At 40.0% G+C, this 19,196-nt stretch overlaps 1 protein-coding gene across 2 annotated transcripts in view; it reads left to right on the plus strand.

The window, feature by feature from the left end:
• Nucleotides 1–19,196, plus strand: part of LOC122793164 (coronin-2A-like) — a 2,539,836-nt gene that overhangs the window by 2,413,349 nt on the left and 107,291 nt on the right. For both annotated transcript variants that reach the window (XM_044060980.1, XM_044060981.1), the window contains one exon: nucleotides 14,556–14,668. In XM_044060980.1, the coding sequence (XP_043916915.1) occupies nucleotides 14,556–14,668 (113 nt within the window). The remainder of the gene's footprint in view (nucleotides 1–14,555; nucleotides 14,669–19,196) is intronic.

Raw genomic sequence — 19,196 nt, forward strand, 5'->3', positions numbered from 1 at the left:
TTCCCTCTTGAAACATCAAAGGAAATGTTGTCATTGCTCATGGATGTGTATAAAAGTTTTTTAACTTAACTGTTTTTATATTCTGATGAATTTCTGATAAAGGATGAAAGCACTTAATACATGTAATTTATTTGTTTTGGTTTTAATTGGTTTGCCAAATAAAATAGTTGCTGCTCTCAACCTTCTGTCTTGGATTTGTTTTGTTTTTGGAGTCTTTTGGATTCTGTGTTTTACCAGTTTAATTCATATTTTACAAAGTCTTTAACTCAATATGGCTGTTAAGATACCTAGGCATGATAGGAATCATGGAACCTACTGAAGTCACATGACCCATATTTATTAACTTTGTGATTTTTTTCTAATAAGTTTGTATCCTTACTGCTCAAAATACAGTTTTCATTATTTGATTTTTCAGTCTGTTTGTTTGTGTTTTCCTACGAATATTAAGTGGTCAACTATAATATTCCATATCAAAAGTTATTTTTCAGCTGATTTGCAGTTTTAAACAGAGTTCAATTTAAAAAAATAATATTCTAAACTTTACCCCATTATTTGAAATATTGGTTAGATGTAGAGCTCTCTCCGTGGTGGTGCAGCTGTAGCGTTGTTGCCTCACATTAAGAGGTTCTCCTGTTCGATTCTCGGCTTGGGTTGGGAGTGCCTTCTGTGTGGAGTCTGCATGTCCTCCCCGCGGGCAAGTGGGCATTTGAAAGACATGCATTGAATGGGCGTTCCTTCGTTGAAGGTTGGGCATTGGGCTGGCAACTCGACACCATAAAAAAAAAAATCAACTGCCAATCATTAGCGGACCGGAGTTCCGTTATGGTGACCCCTAACCGGGAAAAGCCGAAAGGCAAACAACATTGGTTAGATGTAGAGCTGCTACCATATATAAATATTTTAAAACTCACTTGATTCAAATATCCAGATTTACAGAGGCAGGAAAAAATCATTGAATTTAATTTTTAGGCTTGTTCGGGGAAAAAGTAGAAGATCTTAATGGAATTCTAAGTAAATGGAATCGAGACATATTCAGAAGTAAACCTTTTGATATTATGATTGCTTTGGAAATCTTATATTAAAATAAAGACATAATGAAATAGGATTATTCAGCAAAATATTTTTACGAGCTTTTCTAACTCTACAGAAGTTAAAGTGGACAAATAATGACAACCTTTGTTAATATTCCTGTCAAATGACTGTTAAATAGAAATAGGTTTTGGAGGATGTCTATGTATTTCTCTGTAATGGAACAAAACTCATCAATTTTTTTACATCTTTTGTCAGTCAACTGATTCGTTATATATATGATTTACGGTTATTAGGTGATGTTAATACATATAATATTAATAAAGAATGTTTTGTTAGTTTAATTTTCTTAGTAGTTTTAACTATTAAAATAATTATTTTAAAGTTCTAGCATCACTAGATTACCCCAGAATATTAAACAGCCATTTCAAAATTAAGAGCAAAGAAAAGTATATATCATGGGTAAAGGCCAGTCCAACAGACAAGAAAACGATATGCACAAAAAACAGAGAATCGGCTAAACAAAGTCGTGTTTGGCTGGTTCTCTGTTTTTTTGTGCATGCTATTGCAAATTTAAGTACTTTAACCACTTTATTCAATATGAACATTTCGATATAAATTTTTGGTGATTGTTCCGTAATTTTTCTCTTTCTCTGGCAAATATTGTTTTTAAGGTGTTATTAATATTAAATCTCAATAAAGAATGAAAAATAAACATATAGTAAGTACATATACCTAATAAATTAGATGCAATGTTTTACAGAAAACTAAAGATAGATACATTTTTGAGAAATGCAGTTGAGCTTAGTCTGCTATAAATGGAAGTCTGTAGTGTATCGCATGTGGGATTTGTGGATGTGTAGCAGCAGTTTATATTGTGATGTTATTGTTCTTTCCAATTAATGTTCTTTGCACAAGTATGAAGACTGCAGCTTGTATTCATGGGCAGTTAGTACATAACACTGCACAAAGTAGTGCAGAATGTGATGACATGCAGGGATGAGTCAGTTCAGAGACACTAGTAGCATGGTATGAAGTGCATGCAAATGGCTGCATAATGATACAGAAATGAGGTTCCTGCTTCAAGTGAATGACAACATTTGTGCAAATTATGCCATCAAATATGGTGGACTGACTCAGAGACATATGAAATAGATGTGTTGCAGCAGTGTTCACTCATTCTGAATACCAGGAAGTACTGATATGCAGCGTACTACACTGTTTGTAGTAGCAGCAGTGTCAGCAAAGCAAGATTTCTTAGTGGTATCCTTTGAAGTAGTACCTATGACTTGACTTAGCCTTCCATGCCAACACAGATGTTACTGTCAGTGTTTAACACATCATCACTTGGCCAACCAGATTTGGTCTGTTTTTCTGTGGGTAGTGAAACTATATAGGAGCTTGACAAATTGTGTCATACACATGAGGAATCACGGGCATGTAAGAACAGCCCTCCCAAGTGGCACCAAATGTACGTCAAGCCTTGACCATCCTAACAATAGGGACCTTTCAGCAATATCTTGGGGGGATCATAGGAATTTTACAGGTAATAAGCCTTGTGTATTCTTCACCAGTTCATTAACAGTATGCTGAAGCACACTGAGAAACATATATGATTCCCAAAGACTGCAGTGGAGAGAACCACTACTGTGTTGATGTTTTTCACAATTACCCATATTATTTCAGGTTCTGGGACCTGTCATATGTACACATAATGATGCCTAGAGTTCACTTGTGCCATAGGGTATCAGATAGATCAACAGGAAGGGCTTGCACTCCCTCAACTGCCATGTTGTGAACAATGCCCAGGGTATCTTCTATATTGTTTCCATGTGCAACCTAGTCAGTTCTCATAATTCTCATTATGATGTGTATGTCTGACCTATAGCAACAGTTCTTGTATTGTGACTTCCACCAGAGTCATCTACTTGGTAGTCACATATACATGTGGGCACTGTTAATGCAGTCAGATCATATAAAATGATGTTACTGTTGTGTGTGCAGAGGATACTGGATATGCATTGGAGCAGTGGGCAATGACCCCTATCCACAAACCTTAGACCATGTCAAAAACAGCACATAATACTGCCCAATCAGCGACATGGAATGTGGTGGTAAGTGTTTTCAGTCAACGCTTCAAGTCAATGCTTCTCCTGCCATAATGTATCCAGTGTGGCACTGCAGTATTCACCTGAAACAAGCAGCTAGATGTTTAGTGTGCTCTATGTTGCGTAATATGGTTGTACAGAAACAGCTACAGCAGCAGAGAAACATCATAGCAGGGTTTAACATACCTGTTAGAGTAGTGAACAAGGAGCAGTCAGTAAGAGAAGGAACAGGCAGCAGCAGGACTCCATGTGATGCCCCGGTCGTAGCAGTACATAGTGGTACTGGCAAAGATGTGGTGTTTGGTCCATGGCATAGAAAACAAAAATAAAGTGATGCATGCATTATCACACCTAAGCTATTTACATCAGTGACTGGCCACAGTATAAATCAGATATTACTTTATCTTACCTACACAGGGTTAGCATGTGGGCAGGACACAACCATCACCATTTGCACAGGTGGGGGACCAGGCTGATGGAAAGTAGGATATAGAAACTATTCAGACTGGTAGCAAGTTGTGGGAATTCGGGATTGCATCTTATAGTAGTGAGGTGGAACTACTATGTCATAAACATTGGCAGTATGTATTGTGATGACCTGCAGTCCTGGGGCTTAATACAGTCTGCGCCCAAGATGGTGTAAAACATAGAATCATGCACATGCACATAGATGGTGTGCCACATGTCTGGAGCCAAGAGATATATGGATATCCATGACCCAGATGATGGCTGTCAGGAGACATAGTGCTCCTTCTGCCCACATGGGTTGTTAAATGATATGAGCAGTAGCATGTGGCCTGGTGAGATGTCCCAGTGGTTGAGCCTAGGGAACTTTGATAGTTATTTATGGTTGACCAACTACACCAAGTGTAATGGCCTGCCTGGCCAGATCCAACAGCGGTGCTGTCTCAGAAATAGTCTATGTCATTTGAGTATGGCTGGCTGGTTACCTCACATCCAGACCTTTCCATGGCCATGGAGAGTATGGCCTGCAGAAGCAGAGCAGGAGATGGTGTAAATCTGCCACATGGACAAAATTGGATGCAGTGCTACCAAAGAGTGATCTGAGTAGCACTATCTGCTCCTTGTGCTTATACTCCATATCAGTGTGCATATTCTTGATGTCATCCCACATGTCATGGAGATGTTACATGTTGACCCACAGGGCTCAAATCACATTCAGTATTTCCCCAATGATGGTGGTAGTTACTCTTTGTGCCTGGACTACTTACCTGCATATCTGCTGATTAATGCCTAGTGCTGCACATTAGTCAGAGACTCACCTCAAGTCATGGTAGTGCTGTGGGTCACCATGCCTCACGCCTATGGGGCATGTGTGCATTTCAGAGACTTCTTTTATGTTCATATGTGGATAAACCCTCCAGTGGTAGTGCTATTGACAGTGCCGCTCTGTTACCAGAATGTGTCATGTGCATGTTAATGTCATCATCATCCACAAGTGACCTGCTTACATCAGGCATGTACTGAATCATTTCCTAGACTCTCCCTTGTGAGAACCTGTGGAAGCATAAAGACAAGACAACTGTCACATCAATGAAACAAATGCTTAAACCCCTTCCTGTGGCAGTCATACTGGTACTTGACACAATCTGTGATTAGCACATGGACATATGCTTACCTTGTTGCGCAGGATGTTGCAGTTGCAGACCAGAGCCACCTAGGGGATAGATATGCAGAAATCTCTTTCAGAGCATGTCCTGTCTGGTGTGCAGTGCACTGTTCAGTATGACAGTTTAAAACCTAATACATAGTGCTTCCCCTACAAACACCTGTGTAGTTCTCACCAGCCCAGCTCCCACATTCACTCCATCACTCAGTATGAGGGCTTGATCCCTAAACTCAGGTAAGGACTTCAGGAACTCCTTCACATTTTTGAGCTCTTGCTGTGTAATTGGTACCTCTCCTGTGCTGAACATATCCTTAGCAATGCCCCATACCTGGTACTGGGCATGCAATATCATATCAGTTACTTTTTTCTGATCCTGATGCAGACTTCTGTTATGCTCACCCATAGCACTGATGTCCTTCAGAACTCTCTTTCACACTTACAGTGCAATGAAAAAGTATTTTCCCCTTCCTGATTTCTTATTTCTTTGCATTTGTCACACTTAAATATTTCAGATCATCAAACAAATTTAAATATTAGACAAATATAACCCAAGTAAACACAAAATGCAGTTTTTAAGTAATTATTTTATTTATTATGGGGAAAAAGCTATCCAAACCTACATGGTCCTATGTGAAAAAGTAATTGCCCCCCTTGTTAAATCATGAAGTAACTGTGGTTAATCACATTTTTGAGAAAGCTGAGTTCAATTTTACTAGCCACACCCAGGCCTGATTACTGCCAGACCTGTTGAATCAAGAGATCATTTAAATAGAACCTGTCAGAAAAGGGAAGTAGGCCAAAAGATCCCAAAAAAAGGAAGACATCATGCCATGATCTAAAGAAATTCTGGAACAGATGAGAAATAAAGTAATTGACATCTATCAGTCTGGAAAAGGTTACAAAGCTATTTCTAAAGCTTTGGGACTCCAGCAAACCATGGTGAGAGCCATTATCCACAAATGGAGAAAACATGGAACAGTTGTGAACCTTCTCAGGAGTGGCCGGTTTACAAAAATTACCCCAAGAGCGCAGCGACGACTCATTCAAGAGGTCACAAAAGAACCCAGGACAACATCTAGAGAACTGCAGGCCTCATTTGCCTCAGTTAAGGTCAGTGTTCATGACTCAACCATAAGAAAGAGACTGAGCAAAAATGGCATGCATGGTAGAGTTCCAGGGCAAAAACCACTGCTGACCAAAAAGAACATAAAGGCTTGTCTCACTTTTGCCAAAAAACATCTTGATGATCCCCAAGACTTTTGGGAAAATGTTCTGTGGACTGACAAAACAGACGTTGAACTTTTTGGGAGGTATGCATCCCATTACATCTGGTGTAAAAGTAACACAGCATTTCAGAAAAAGAACATCATGCCAACAGTCAAACATGGTGGTGGTAGTGTGATGGTCTGGGGCTGCTTTGGTGCTTCTGGACCTGGATGACTTCCTGCAATTGTGTTTACTTGGGTTATCTTTGTCTAAAATTTATATTTGTGTGATGATCTGAAACATTTAAGTGTGACAAACATGCAAAAAAATAAAAAATCAGAAAGGGAGCAAATATTTTTCCATTGCACTGTAGTTCAAACAAATTTTGTCCAGTTTACCATTGTTCAGGATGCAAATGCTAGGTCTGTGGAAGGCTTGCAATAACACTTCAGCATCCTTGGTGGTGAACTTTTCCAGCTGTTGCCTGTCTTGTGAGCTCATGACAAAACGTCTGCACCTATGGATTATACACATTGCTCAGTGTGTGTGCATGGCTGTCTGTGGATGCGCGCACACACACACACACACACACACACACACACACACACACACACACACACACACACTAACCAATTTGCATGCATGGCTTTATGTGGATCTCCTGTATGACCTTATGCTGACCTATCCCATATGTTGGCCTTGCACCTGTTCTCACTTGCGCTTTGAGCATTCCCACCTATTTTATATATATATATATATATATATATATATATATATCCTGCAGCAATGGATATGTTATCACAACACCCCTTCCTGCATTAGAAGGCAGTTTATGCTGAAAGCGCTCATCGTATTTTATTTGTTTTATCAATAAAAGCTCATTTTCTTCTTAATCAAGTGGAACTTGCTCATTCTCTGCTGTGGTAACGTCTACAGGATTTTGCTTCTATCTCATCACTAATACAGGTCTCTTAGCTCAGCAGTTGTGTTACTGGTGGAATGTAGTGTAGCTGTCTCTAAATCACCACCTTAATACACCATGCTGCCCACTATAAGCAGCACTAGCCTGCTTGTCCCTGCTCGGCCTGGGGTTGGTGATACTTGTGCACAGTGTGCTCATGCACAGCTTCTGTGAAGCTCAGTGCCATGATTGTGCCCTACAAAGGATTTCAGAAATCCCTCATTGCAGATTTTGTGATTTTTGTCATGTGGCACTTGAAAGTGTATCAGTGTGCACAGGTTTACCATTTTGCTAACCAAGCAGACTTGAATGAATGGCCATTACTGCTTCAGGTGCTATGAACAACAAGGACCCTTCATGATGTCCACCACAAGGGCTATCAGGAGCATCTGCTTTGCCAGTATAATGGCTCTTTGTACAAGGTGGATGCCCAATATGAGCTTGCCAGGACACTGAGGGTTGTCCTTGGCATCACCTATACTTGTTAGCAATTCAGGGGTTACAGGAACTTGTGACAGCAGCACTATGAACTACTTTGCCAGTAGAAGACGGAGGTTAAGGGCATACAGACAGACTTTTACTGTAAGCATTTCCCGCCTTTTTTAAACAGCTCCACCGGTGTACTGAATTTTCCTGCTTTCTATTACAGAGGTTAAGGAGCAGCAAGTTAACTTAGAAGGATGTTGCAGGAGAGAAGAGTATCTCTTAAGCAATGGCTTCATATACTACCTGCACATGTATACTGTACAGCTCTACTGTTATGCGTAGCGAATTTGTATGTGTATCAATATGTCTTGTTTTTGTTTTCACATCCACCTACACATTCTGTTGTGGTGGTATCAGAAGACTGGAGGTAATCATATCATCCTGCACTAGCCAGTACCTCTGGTGTTGGAGGTAACCCTGATGAAAATGACCTGGGGGGGCTCACTGATGGCCACTAGTTAGGAGAGGAGTGAAGGCTGTTTGGTTTCAGTTGTGTAGGCTGGTGTCATCTGAGGTATGCTATCAGCTCGACACTTGACTCACCACCATGAAGCACCTCCTAGCATGGCTAGTCAAGTCACACAACCTACATCTCCTGATGCTTGGGGCAGCAAGGACTCAGCCAACACACAACATCAGCCACAGAGTTGACAGATGTCTGTATGGCTTGTCCTCTGGGTCACTCTGGCATCAATCATGTATCCTCCCTGCCCTATATCCCATACCTGTATTCTTCTGCTGTATGTGTCATTCCCCATGGCTTGTTTGTTGTTCAGCTTCTCCACCAGCAAGTGTCCACCAATTGTCTGTGTCATCCACTGCTGTTCCCAACTTTTATGTCACAAACACCCCTATGTCTGGATTTTATGTTTGTTTTCTGTCCCTGCAACCTTCCCTGCTCCCTCTGTTCCTTCCAGTATCATTCCTCACTATCTTCCCCAGCTGCCCTTCATCTTCTTATGTAAAACAAAATAAAGTGTGTGCGCTCTTCTTCTGCCTACCAACTAGTCCCCATTTTGCTGTCTTCCTCTTCCTTCCTTATTTATATAGTAAACTGGACTGATACGTTGCTTTGCTGGCCATCCTTGGGCTGTCTGCCACTGTATATGTGGCAGTGATATGGCACTTTATTGCACGCATGAGGGCGCATAGCCTCAGGCACACTCATGCATGCTGGCCAGCCTTTCCTGTGATGTTATAAACTACAATCCGGTGCACTTTGCTAATGTGACACCTTCAATCCTGCCTAATACTACTTGTTCCCATAGAGAGGGTCCACTAATTTCCTGTACACTCCTTTTCTCGGAGCACCTGTGTAACACAAGTCCTGATACATATATGAACAGCTGTGTTGCAAAGTGAGATGCTTGATATTTTTATTTATTTATTTATTTGACATTTGTTTACCGGGATGGTCCGTCTGGGTCAGAAGATCCTGTTTTCAGTGGAGGCCAAGGGAGAAAAGCAATATTACAGACTACAATGTACATAGAAAATGAAAGATAAAACATTATTACAATATACATAAATAAAAAATTAATGCAGTTACTTCTGAAGAATCAACACAAATCAGTGTTTGAAATATTATTAGAGGAAATCAGACATATGTCAGTTATGTAAGCTGGTATTAGGATATCTATGCAGTCTGTTGTAGGATCTCTATGATTTGGTAAGTGGTTATAGTTGCTGAACAAGTATTTATACGTTGGCAGAAGAAACAATCGTATATACATATAATACATACAATACAATATGACCTTAGGATATCAGAGCAATGAGTAGAAGACTCTTTACGATACAGCCAGTAGTTATATTACGATACAGCCAGTAGTTATAGTTATTATACCTTAATTTATGCGGTGTTTATGTTAGTCACATTATAGAAGTACAGTGACATCATAGTTATAGGAAGTAGAATGTGGATTAATAGATGAGAGGAATATTATGGGGCTGTTTGTTAAACTTAGGTAGTGTTAGTTTACATAAACGATGATTGTATGAGAAACTCTGGAAGGCAGAGCATATAAAAGAAGGAGGGAGAAAGTGTATGAGAGATTAGCCAGGAGTAGAGCATGAGCACAGCCAAGAGTTGTTAAGATGCTGCTTTAGGGATTTTTTTGAAAGCTGCTAGTTCAGGAAAACCTCTGGTCAATGGTGGGAATGTGTTCCTTGCTTTGGCTACATAGTGAGAGAATAGGCTCTGTCTGGGCATTTTAGAAGCTTTGGAAATAGTAAGAAGCTTCTTATCTTCAGTCCTGAGGGTTTTGCTGGGGTTGTAAGGTTTGATTATGTTCTTTAGGGCAGGACAGGCTAGGGGCTTGTTGATTATGTTATGTAGTGTTGTGAGCTGGATACAGAACAGATAATTGGAAAATTCTAGCCAGTCTAGCATTTGCAGTGGTTTACAATGATGAGTGCTAGTTTTGGAGTTTGTAGCAAACTTTGCTACTTTGTTATAGCACTGTTCCATTTGGGATCTGGTGGAAGTCTGTAGGTTAGAGAATGCTGAGGCACTGTGTAGAAGGGAGGGAAGTAAGAAGGTTTGTGCTAGAGGGATTTTGATTGATGTGGTCAAGGAGTTTTTGTTTCTGTATAAGATACTGTGTTTCTGGTGTTTTTTTTATTATATTTTGTTGGTCATGGAGATCGAACTTTAAGTGGTTATCAATAGTTACCCCTAGCAGTTTGGTGTGGTCGACTATTTTGAGAACAGTGTTATCAGCTGTGTGTATTTTGAATTGATTTGTGTCAATAGATTGATTTTTTGGTAGGAAGAGAAGGAGTTTAATTTTCTTTGGGTTTAAGAATAGTTGATGGTTAGTGAGCCAAGATTCAAATGCTGAAAAAGTATCTTGTGTGATTTTGATGAGTTGTGGTAGTGTAGGAGAGGAGCAAATAATAATGGAGTCATCTGCATACTGTATGGATGTTACAGTGGATGAGGCAGAATGTAGGTTGTTTGTAAATATGTTGAAGAGCAGGGGACCAAGTATACAGCCTTGTGGGACTCCAGTGGGGTTATTAAAAAAGGGAGAGATTTCATTTAGCCACTTTACACCTTGTTTTCACTCGTGTAGGTAACTGTGGAACCATCGTAAGGTGGGAGGGGTAAAACCTAAACTTGAGAGCTTGTGCAAGAGTATTTAGTGAGAGATGGTGGTAAATGTCTTAGAAAGGTTGAAAAATATAGCAGATACCAAGTACCTTGTGTCTCTAGCTCTGTTAATGGTTTCAGTAAAGGATAAGAGGGCTGTGGATGTGCTGAGGCCTGGGCAGAAACCAAGCTGGGTAGGTGTAAGATGGTAGTTTTGCAGCAAGTATTTCATTAACTGTAGGTGTATGCACTTTTCTAATAGTTTTGACTTTGGAGATAGAATAGGTATGGGTCATACGTTGGTCAATTCAGTGGATTTGCCACCTTTGTGAATAGGGATGCTGTAGAACCTTTTCTACATTTCTGATACTGTAGATTCTGAAATAGATCTATTGAGCAGGATGCTGATTGGGTAGGCTATGAAGCTGGCAGCTAATTTAAGGTAATGGGGAGGGAGTTGTCAGTGGAGTTACAGCAGGGTTTTAGTTCCAGCAGAAGTTTTTTTTTCATGAGGGTTGTTGTTATTTGTTGTAAGAAAAATGCTGAGTTTTCAGAAAGGACCTTCTGGCTGCTATGTTGGAAATGGTTAAAAGTAGCAGTAGGGCTATTATTAGGGAGAGTTGAGGAGGAAGATGGGGAGGAGCTAGATTTGGGGGTATTAGCAATCAGCTTGGCTATGGTTTGTATTAAGTGGTTGTTAAAGTTTTTGGCTATTTGGGATGGAGGAGAATTACGTGAAAGGCAGAGGTCTTTTTTCTGACAGGATCGAGTAAGGTTGATATAGAGGACCAGAATTTTCTGAGGTTGGTATTATGGTCTTGTTGTAGGTGGATATAGTATGATTATTCATTTGATAACCTATTACTTTTCTTGGTTCAACAGTTGTTTGAAGTGTATTAGATCTGCATAAATTTTACTATTCTTCCAGAGAGCAAAACATTATCCTTTTTTTATTAGATTTTTACAAGCCTTTGTTAGCCAATGGACATATTTTTTTATTATTTTTTGTGTGGACTGGAGCACAGCTTCATCTAGTGGGAGATGTTTTAGTGGAGACCAATTTATTTTGTTGAGTAATTCATTTAATTTGTCTTGGATAAAATTAATTAGGTTACAAATGGATTTCAGAGTATGAGTTTTTGGGAGGTGTACATTGCTTCTAGTGATGCATGCTAGTAGGTGGTCACTGAGGGAATATGGCAGTGTGCCACTAGAGTTGAAGGTAGTTGGATGTGACACCAGAATCCAGTCTAAGGTAGATTGTTGACTGTAGTCCTTATTGTACCTAGTAGGGGAGTTAATCAGTAGCCATAGAGGTTGATACTATTTGATGGTAGTTGTGATGAGATGGTCTGCCAATCTATATTAACATCACCTAGTATGATAGTCTCATGCTTGATGGTTTGGGAGGTCCAGGGGAGGATATCCTCTAATATGGGAATACTTTGTTCAGGAGGAATGTAGAGAACAATGATGCAGATTGTTTTAGTATTGTTAAGATTTATAAAGAATATGAGCATTTCAATGTTGGGGAATGTGGGTTGTTGTTTTTAAATGGAGTTATATTGATGGTGCAGGGTTAGAGTAGAGCTACTCCTCTTCCTTTTTTACTGTGGTATCTGTCAAATCTAGTTATGCCATAGTTAGCTGGTAACACTTCAGAGTCTTTTATGCTAGGGTTTAGCCAGGTTTCGCTTAGGGCTAGGCTGTCTGTTTTTTGCTGGTTTATCCAAGCATAAGGGGGGTTATTTTATTATGCATGCTTTTAAGGGACGTAAAGTTTAAATTTCTTGGACATGTTCTAAGGTTTTGGAGAGTATTAGGACCTGTTTTGGGGTGGATGTCTCCACATTGAAGCAGTACTATGAGTAGGTAAGAAAGTAGTGTGTTGGGTTTTGGGGAAGTATGAGCAGGAGGTATAAGGCGGGCAGCCATGGTGGTGCAGCGGTTAGCATTGCCGCCTCACAGCAAGTGGTTCTCCAGTTCGATCCTTGGCTGGGGTGCCTTCTGTGCGGAGTCTGCATGTCCTCCCTGTGGCCGCGTGGGTTTCCTCCGGGAGCTCCGGTTTCCTCCCACATCCCAAAGACATGCTGTAGGTGGATTGGACACTCTAAATTGGCCCTAGGTGTGAGTGCATGTGTGTGTGCCTTCTGTGGAAGGTTGGGCGCTGGGCTGGCATCTCGACACTGTAAAACTCCACTGTCAATCATGAGCGGACAGGTGATCTGCTGTGGTAACCCCTAACCGGGAAAAGCCGAAAGAAGAAGAAGATGAGCAGGAGGTATAAGGCAAGGTTTACTTGGTGAGATGTATAGTAGTTGTAGAGCTGAGCAGTGGGAAGAGTACAGAGAAAAGTTTGTGGGGAGATATATGAGAAACTTCTAAGATTAAATTGGTTTATTGGCAGTCATGGTGTGTGAAGAGGAGTTAATTGGTAAGGTTTGAGGTGGTAGTGATGTTGTACATGTAAGGATTACTAGTTGAGTTGTTAGGCAGGATATTAAGTACATAGTTAGGTGAGTGGGTTGTGAATGAAAAGAAGTTGCAGATGTTAAAGCGTGGTACTATTGTGTTTATGGTTTAGGGTTTAGTTGGGGTTAGTGACAGTGAGTTGAGTGGGTTAGGGTTAATTGCCCCAGTCTGTTGTGTGAGTGTTTATATGGGGGGGTAAGGGTAGAGCTGGGGGGTGATCAACATCCTGCAGAGTGACCCATGATCCAACCGCATGAGCATTCTGGACAGTTTTTCAGAGAGTGATCATAAATTAAATATGCTGTCATCAAAATGAAGTTATTGATCTAGGTGACCATTACAGAAAAGGAAATACATAGGCCAGAGACTAAGAAGGGTGAGGCTGCAAAATCGATCCCTCCCAGACCCACAGACACATAAACTAACAGACGTGTGTACACACACACACACACACACACACACACACACACACACACACACACACGCATATCTGGACATGGTAAATGTAGCACCAGACTCTGAATTAGTGCAAAGGGTTCGTGCTAGCTATTTCAGTGTCTACAGGAAAAAGGAAAACAGATGATGAGAGCAACAGGTTTGTAGTGGTGTGGCTTCCACTGAGATTCCTGAATGAGTGTTTGCTAACGGGCCAAAGGAGAAAAAACAATATAAAAATGCTGAAAAGGAGGAGCCATTAAAACAATGATGTCATTTACCAGCATATTGCTTAGCATGTAGCCCTCTGACTAGCATATGGACATGGTAGTACCCTTTCTGCTTACTGTACCAGTAGGTTGGTTTTGTTTAAAACTAAATGTCATGAGGTGTCTGTCTTTCCACAGGAATGTAGCTCTTAAGGGCAGTACCTAGCTGTACATCATCATTAACAAATACTCAAGTGTGCATTAACAAAAACTGGGCATACAGTAAGTGAATCAGTATTTTTAATATCAAAAGACTGTAGTGTTCCACAATGCCAAACATCCCTAGTCACAACTCCTTGCTCAGTTCTCTGTTTTTCTATTTCCATGGTTGTTTGATATTGTGTCTTGCATCAATAATGTTCTTAGTGGTTCTATGGACTGGTACCACATAAGCTGCTTTTACAGTATACTCAGCTCTGCATCAGCCAATTCATTAAACAACTATGTTAGAGCTGCTAGAAGCAGCCATTGTTTAACACTGATGTGAGCATACATCTGCACGATTGTGCATGGAAGCCTTTTGTCAATATTCCCACAATTCATGACCCCTACCATCCCACCAGACACACACAAACACTGGTTATCTAATGGAGTTCATGACTAGATAGGGATAGATCATGGATCATAGCCAGAGAGACTGGAACAAGGCCTGCAGAATCAAACACTCATGGAAAAGCCAGAGAAAAGAATGTGAGGAGTTTGAAAATTAAGAGTGCGATAAACAAGAAAAGTTCATAACAAGTGCCTTTTTTAATCTGGTCTAGATATTTTCTTCATGAAACAATGGAGGGCTTTTAATTTATCCATAGCCAAGTCTATGTATGCCCTTTCTGATCTATTTTTCATCTTTGTATTTTCTCCATAGGTGTTATGCCAAAGAGAGGACTAGATGTATCCATTTGTGAGGTGTTTCGTTTTTACAGGCTAGTGACAAACAAAAACCTTGTAGAGCCGCTCTCCATGATTGTCCCACGAAGGGTAAGATGAGTCCTGCTCTTGTTTTTTATTGAACAGCATATTCTGTTTGAAATTCTGACTCTTTTCTTGCCTCAGAAGTGTACTCTGTAGCCAACAGAAATATATGTCTGATGCAGGTCTAAGCAGAACAAATGAGTACATTTTAAAGTGTGGAATGATGTGTCTTAAAGTCATAGAGCAAAAGGTAGTAGTGCTTGTTAGGCTTTCTGTGATAACTCCTACTTTCTCTTGTGCTCCAGTCACCAAACAAAAACTAACACAACAATGTATTTTTTTTCTACATGTATCAGTAGCAACTTTTTACTCAGACCCATATGCATTCCACTTTCAGTAGCAACTCTTTTCTCAGGCCCATATGCATCCCACTTCTTTTGTTTTGACCCAGCATTCAGCAGGACACTCCAGTTAGTATTATGTGATTCATTGTTCACTTGCCACGTGCAGAGGTGACCACAGAAAAAATAAATGCCGTGCATTTCAATCAGTGTGCTCAACCATAACTTAGAGTAGTAGTTAAGTAATTGTGTCAATAGTAAGCAAACCACACAATGTATTAGATACAGTATTAACAGGCTTTGATAAAATGGTTCAATGATGATTTAATAAACGGGTGCTGTGAGCTGTAAACTAGTAGTTTGGCTTCAAGTTTATGCTAAATGTAGAGCTATGATATGTGGTTATGTAAAATATGAAAAAGCAGCAGTGACCGCATCTTATTTCTTTTTTTTTGTTTTTTTGATTTTTAAGTGGTAATCACATGAACCTGTAGAAGTAAAATAGATGTTTGATATGTTTATAAACCAAATCTTGACTTACATAATGATTCTCTTAAGTTTTAAAACTGATTTATTTATTTAGTTTACATTTGTTTACCAGGAAAGTCCAACTGGACGCAGATACTTTTTCAGTGGAGTCCCAGGAAGAAAAGCTCCAAGAATAACAATTACATAAGTAGAGAAACAAATGCATCCACATGAGAATCAAATACATACAGGACAGTGGCTTAAGACACATAAGTAGAGTAACAGTAATTTACATTAAAAAAAACGGTTGTTTACATTTAGTGACTATATCCCTAAGATTATGTACAGTTAAAAGTGAAACTACCAGTAGTGGTAGAATATGCTAGTAGATTAAGAGTAATGATAACTGAGCGAAAAGGAAGAATAAGCAATCCAAGGGAGTTGCAGGTGCAGAGCCAGGTGTTAGTAATTCATGTTTTTAGAAGTTTTTTTTAAATTGAAGTGTTGAGGAGTTAGTTACTAGTGAGTTTAGTAGATTATTCCAGTGTTTGTAGATGTAATTGGAATAAAGTGATTCGCCTGCTGAATTGTTAGCTTTGGTGGTGTGTAGATGTAGTTTGTTGCTGGAGCGAAGGGGTCTTGAGGAGGAATATGGCTGAATGAGATCTTTGACCGCAGGGTTTTTTCTGATTGATATTTTGTGGGTGAAGGTAAGTTGATTAAAGAGAAGAAGTTAAGGGAGTTCAAGCCACTTGAGCTGCTTAAGTGATGAGCAGTGTCGTGACTTGTATGAGGCATTAGTGGCAAACTTGGAGATTTTATTGTAACAGGCTTCAAGTTTGGCTACATCTGTCTTATGGAGGTTGGTTAAGATTGGGGAGGCATACAGGAGAGTGGAGAGGAGGTTGGTTCTAGCAATGGTGGCTTTTGTGTTATTTGTAAGAAACCTGTTGTTTCTATATAGGAGACCAAGTTTTTTGTTAACTTTTTTAATGGTTTGGGCAATGTGAATATCAAATTTCAGTTTATTATCAATTTCCACTCCTAGTAACTTGGTATGGTTTGTTGGAGTGATACTAGTTTTATTTTTAGAGAGGATACTGAAGGTTGTGGATGGGGAGGTATGTCTGGCTGGCTAGAAGAGAAAAAGTTGTGTTTTGTTGGGATTTAGGATGAGTTGGGAGCTAGTGAACCAGGATTCAGCAGATAAGAAGGAATCTCGAGTAATGGTATGAAGGTCTTTGAGGGAGGAAGCTGAGCATATCAGGGTAGTGTCATCTGCATACTGAACCACTAAGGTCTGGAATATAATAGAATGGAGCTGGTTGGTAAAGAGAGAAAAAAGAAGGGGACCAAGGATGGAGCCTTGGGGGACCCCTAAGGTGACAGGAAGAAGGGGAGAAATGTCTTTTTGCCAGCCGACAGCCTATTGATGTTCTACTAGGTAACTTTGGAACCAGGTGATAGTGGTGTAACTGAGGTTAAGGGAGGAGAGGACATTGATGAGTTTGGAGTGGTTGACCATGTCAAAGGCCTTGGACAGGTTCAGAAATATGGGTGATACAAATTGGCCATTGTTTCTATGCTGGTTATCTGTGTTAGTAAAGGACAGTAGGGCTGTCGTGGTGCTGTGAGAGGGGCAAAAACCATGTTGGGTATTAGATCGAAGTTTATGTGTAAGGAGATAGTCCATAAGTTGGGTGTGTACAACCCTCTCCAGAATTTTCAATAGAGGGTGTAGTATGGCAATTGGACAATAGTTTGTTAGTGCAGTGAATTTACCTCCTCTCTGTAAGGATAAGATGTGGGAGATTTTCCAGATGGTGGGAATGTGAGCTTCAGATATTGACCTTTTTATAAGTATGGGTACAGGTTATGTGATTGCTTCTGATGCAGTTTGCAGGAATTCAGCTGGGCGATTGTCAGAAGCTAAGGCAGTGGGCCTAAGTTTTTTTAGTACTTTTTTGATGATGTTAGTGGAGTCTAGGTTTAATGTAAACTGGTTGTTGCTTTTGGGTGGATGTAAACTGTTGTGGTTTGGGGTAGGAGGAGTGTGGTTGGGGCTGGTCTGGGTCAGTGCAAGTTGTTGAATTGATTCTGTAAAATAAGTATTAAACTGAGTATCTAAGTTCATGCAGTTGTTGTTTGTTGCTGGGGTGGGAATGATTGATTTTCCAGGATGTAATATATTGTTAATTGCTGCCCATAATTTTTGAGGATTATTTCGATGTTTATTCTGCATGTTGTGGTAGTAATTACTTTTGTCCAATTTTACTTGTTTGTTTTCTTTATTTTGGAGTTCTAGGAAGGTTTGTTTAGTTATATGGGATCTGCTTTTATGAAATTGTTCCCAGACTTTATCTCTGGTTCTGAGTAGGGATCTGGATTCTTTACTTAGCCAGGATGTGTATTTTGATTTCATTCTAATCATTCTGGGGGCATGGTAGTTGAGTATGTTTAGGAAGGTGAAGTTCAAGGAGAGAACAGCGTCTTCTAGTGGCAGGAGCCTGAGAGGTTCCCAATTGCAACTTTTTATGGCAGAGATGAACCTGTTTGGATCAAAGTTCTTTTTTTTTTTGTTTCTGATTAGATGGGTAGAGGGTTGGCAGTTTTGATGAATGCGGTTTCTTAGGAGAAAGGTTGGGGTGTGGTCACTAAGGCAGTCAGGGAGACAGCCTGAGTGGAAGGAGAGATTGGGGTTGCTACACAAAATCCAGTTGAGAATTGATTGATGCTTAGAAGTTTTATCAGTCCTAGTGGGAGATGTGATGAGATGGGTGAAGCCATACAGGTTTACATGGGTTTAAAGAGGAACAAAAGAGCCAATCAATATTAAAGACACCCATAAGTACAGTTTCTTGGGGGGGATATGGGGGTCCATTGTAGTATGCTTTCAAGTGTGGCAATATTGTCTGGTGGAATGTATCCATCTATGATATTTAAGTGTTTTTGAGGTTAATTGTTAACTTAGTAAATATTAATTCTGCATTACCAAATTCAGGTATGGAAAGGTAAAGAAGGTCTAGTGTAAAGTGATCTTTGAATAAGATTGCCAACATCCCCTCCTTTTTTGTTTTTCCTATCTTTACGTAGAATGCTGTAACTGGGGGCAGTAACTTAATTGCTACTGATATCTGGTTTAAGCCATGTTTCCATTAGTATTACAGTATCGGGGGAGTAAAGGGATAATAGGGCATGTAGGTCATGGACTTTGTTGCTTATGAGTCTTACACTCATATTAAGGATCAAAAGGGAGGATTTGCTTCTTTGGTGGAGCATAGAAAGTGTTGATGGTGAGTGGTTGGCTACTGAGCTGCAATTGGGGGTGGGACCAAGATTAGGGTGTATGTCTCCTGAGCACCTGAAATGCATAATTATGTGTAAAATGAGCTTGGAGAGTTTCTGTTGGAGTTTTGAATATCTCTGAGCTACTGATGATGTGGGATGTTGAGGAAGGACTTTGATTTTATGATAGTCTGTATAGGAGGTGTGGAACAGTGTTGAGGCTATAGCATAGTGTTGTGAAGAACTTTGGTTATCAAATGAGGAGGTTTGTCAGGGGGAGGGATTAGTGAATAGTAAGCGAGTGTCATAAGAGGAGAGGAGAGGAAGTGTAGGAGTATAAGTGCTAAGCTAGCGATATGGAAGAATGTTGGATTAAAAGGCTTCATTTTGAGGTTGAGCTGGTGTGTAAGGTTGCAGTAGGTAGGGATATAATGTTTCAATAGTGAAAGTGGTAGGGAGAGATATAATAAATGTGAATGGGTGATTTGGTAAGGTCTTTG

This window comes from Protopterus annectens, chromosome 2.part0 (assembly GCF_019279795.1).
Source record: "Protopterus annectens isolate FY-2018-M chromosome 2.part0, PAN1.0, whole genome shotgun sequence".
Classification (NCBI taxonomy): domain Eukaryota; kingdom Metazoa; phylum Chordata; order Ceratodontiformes; family Protopteridae; genus Protopterus; species Protopterus annectens.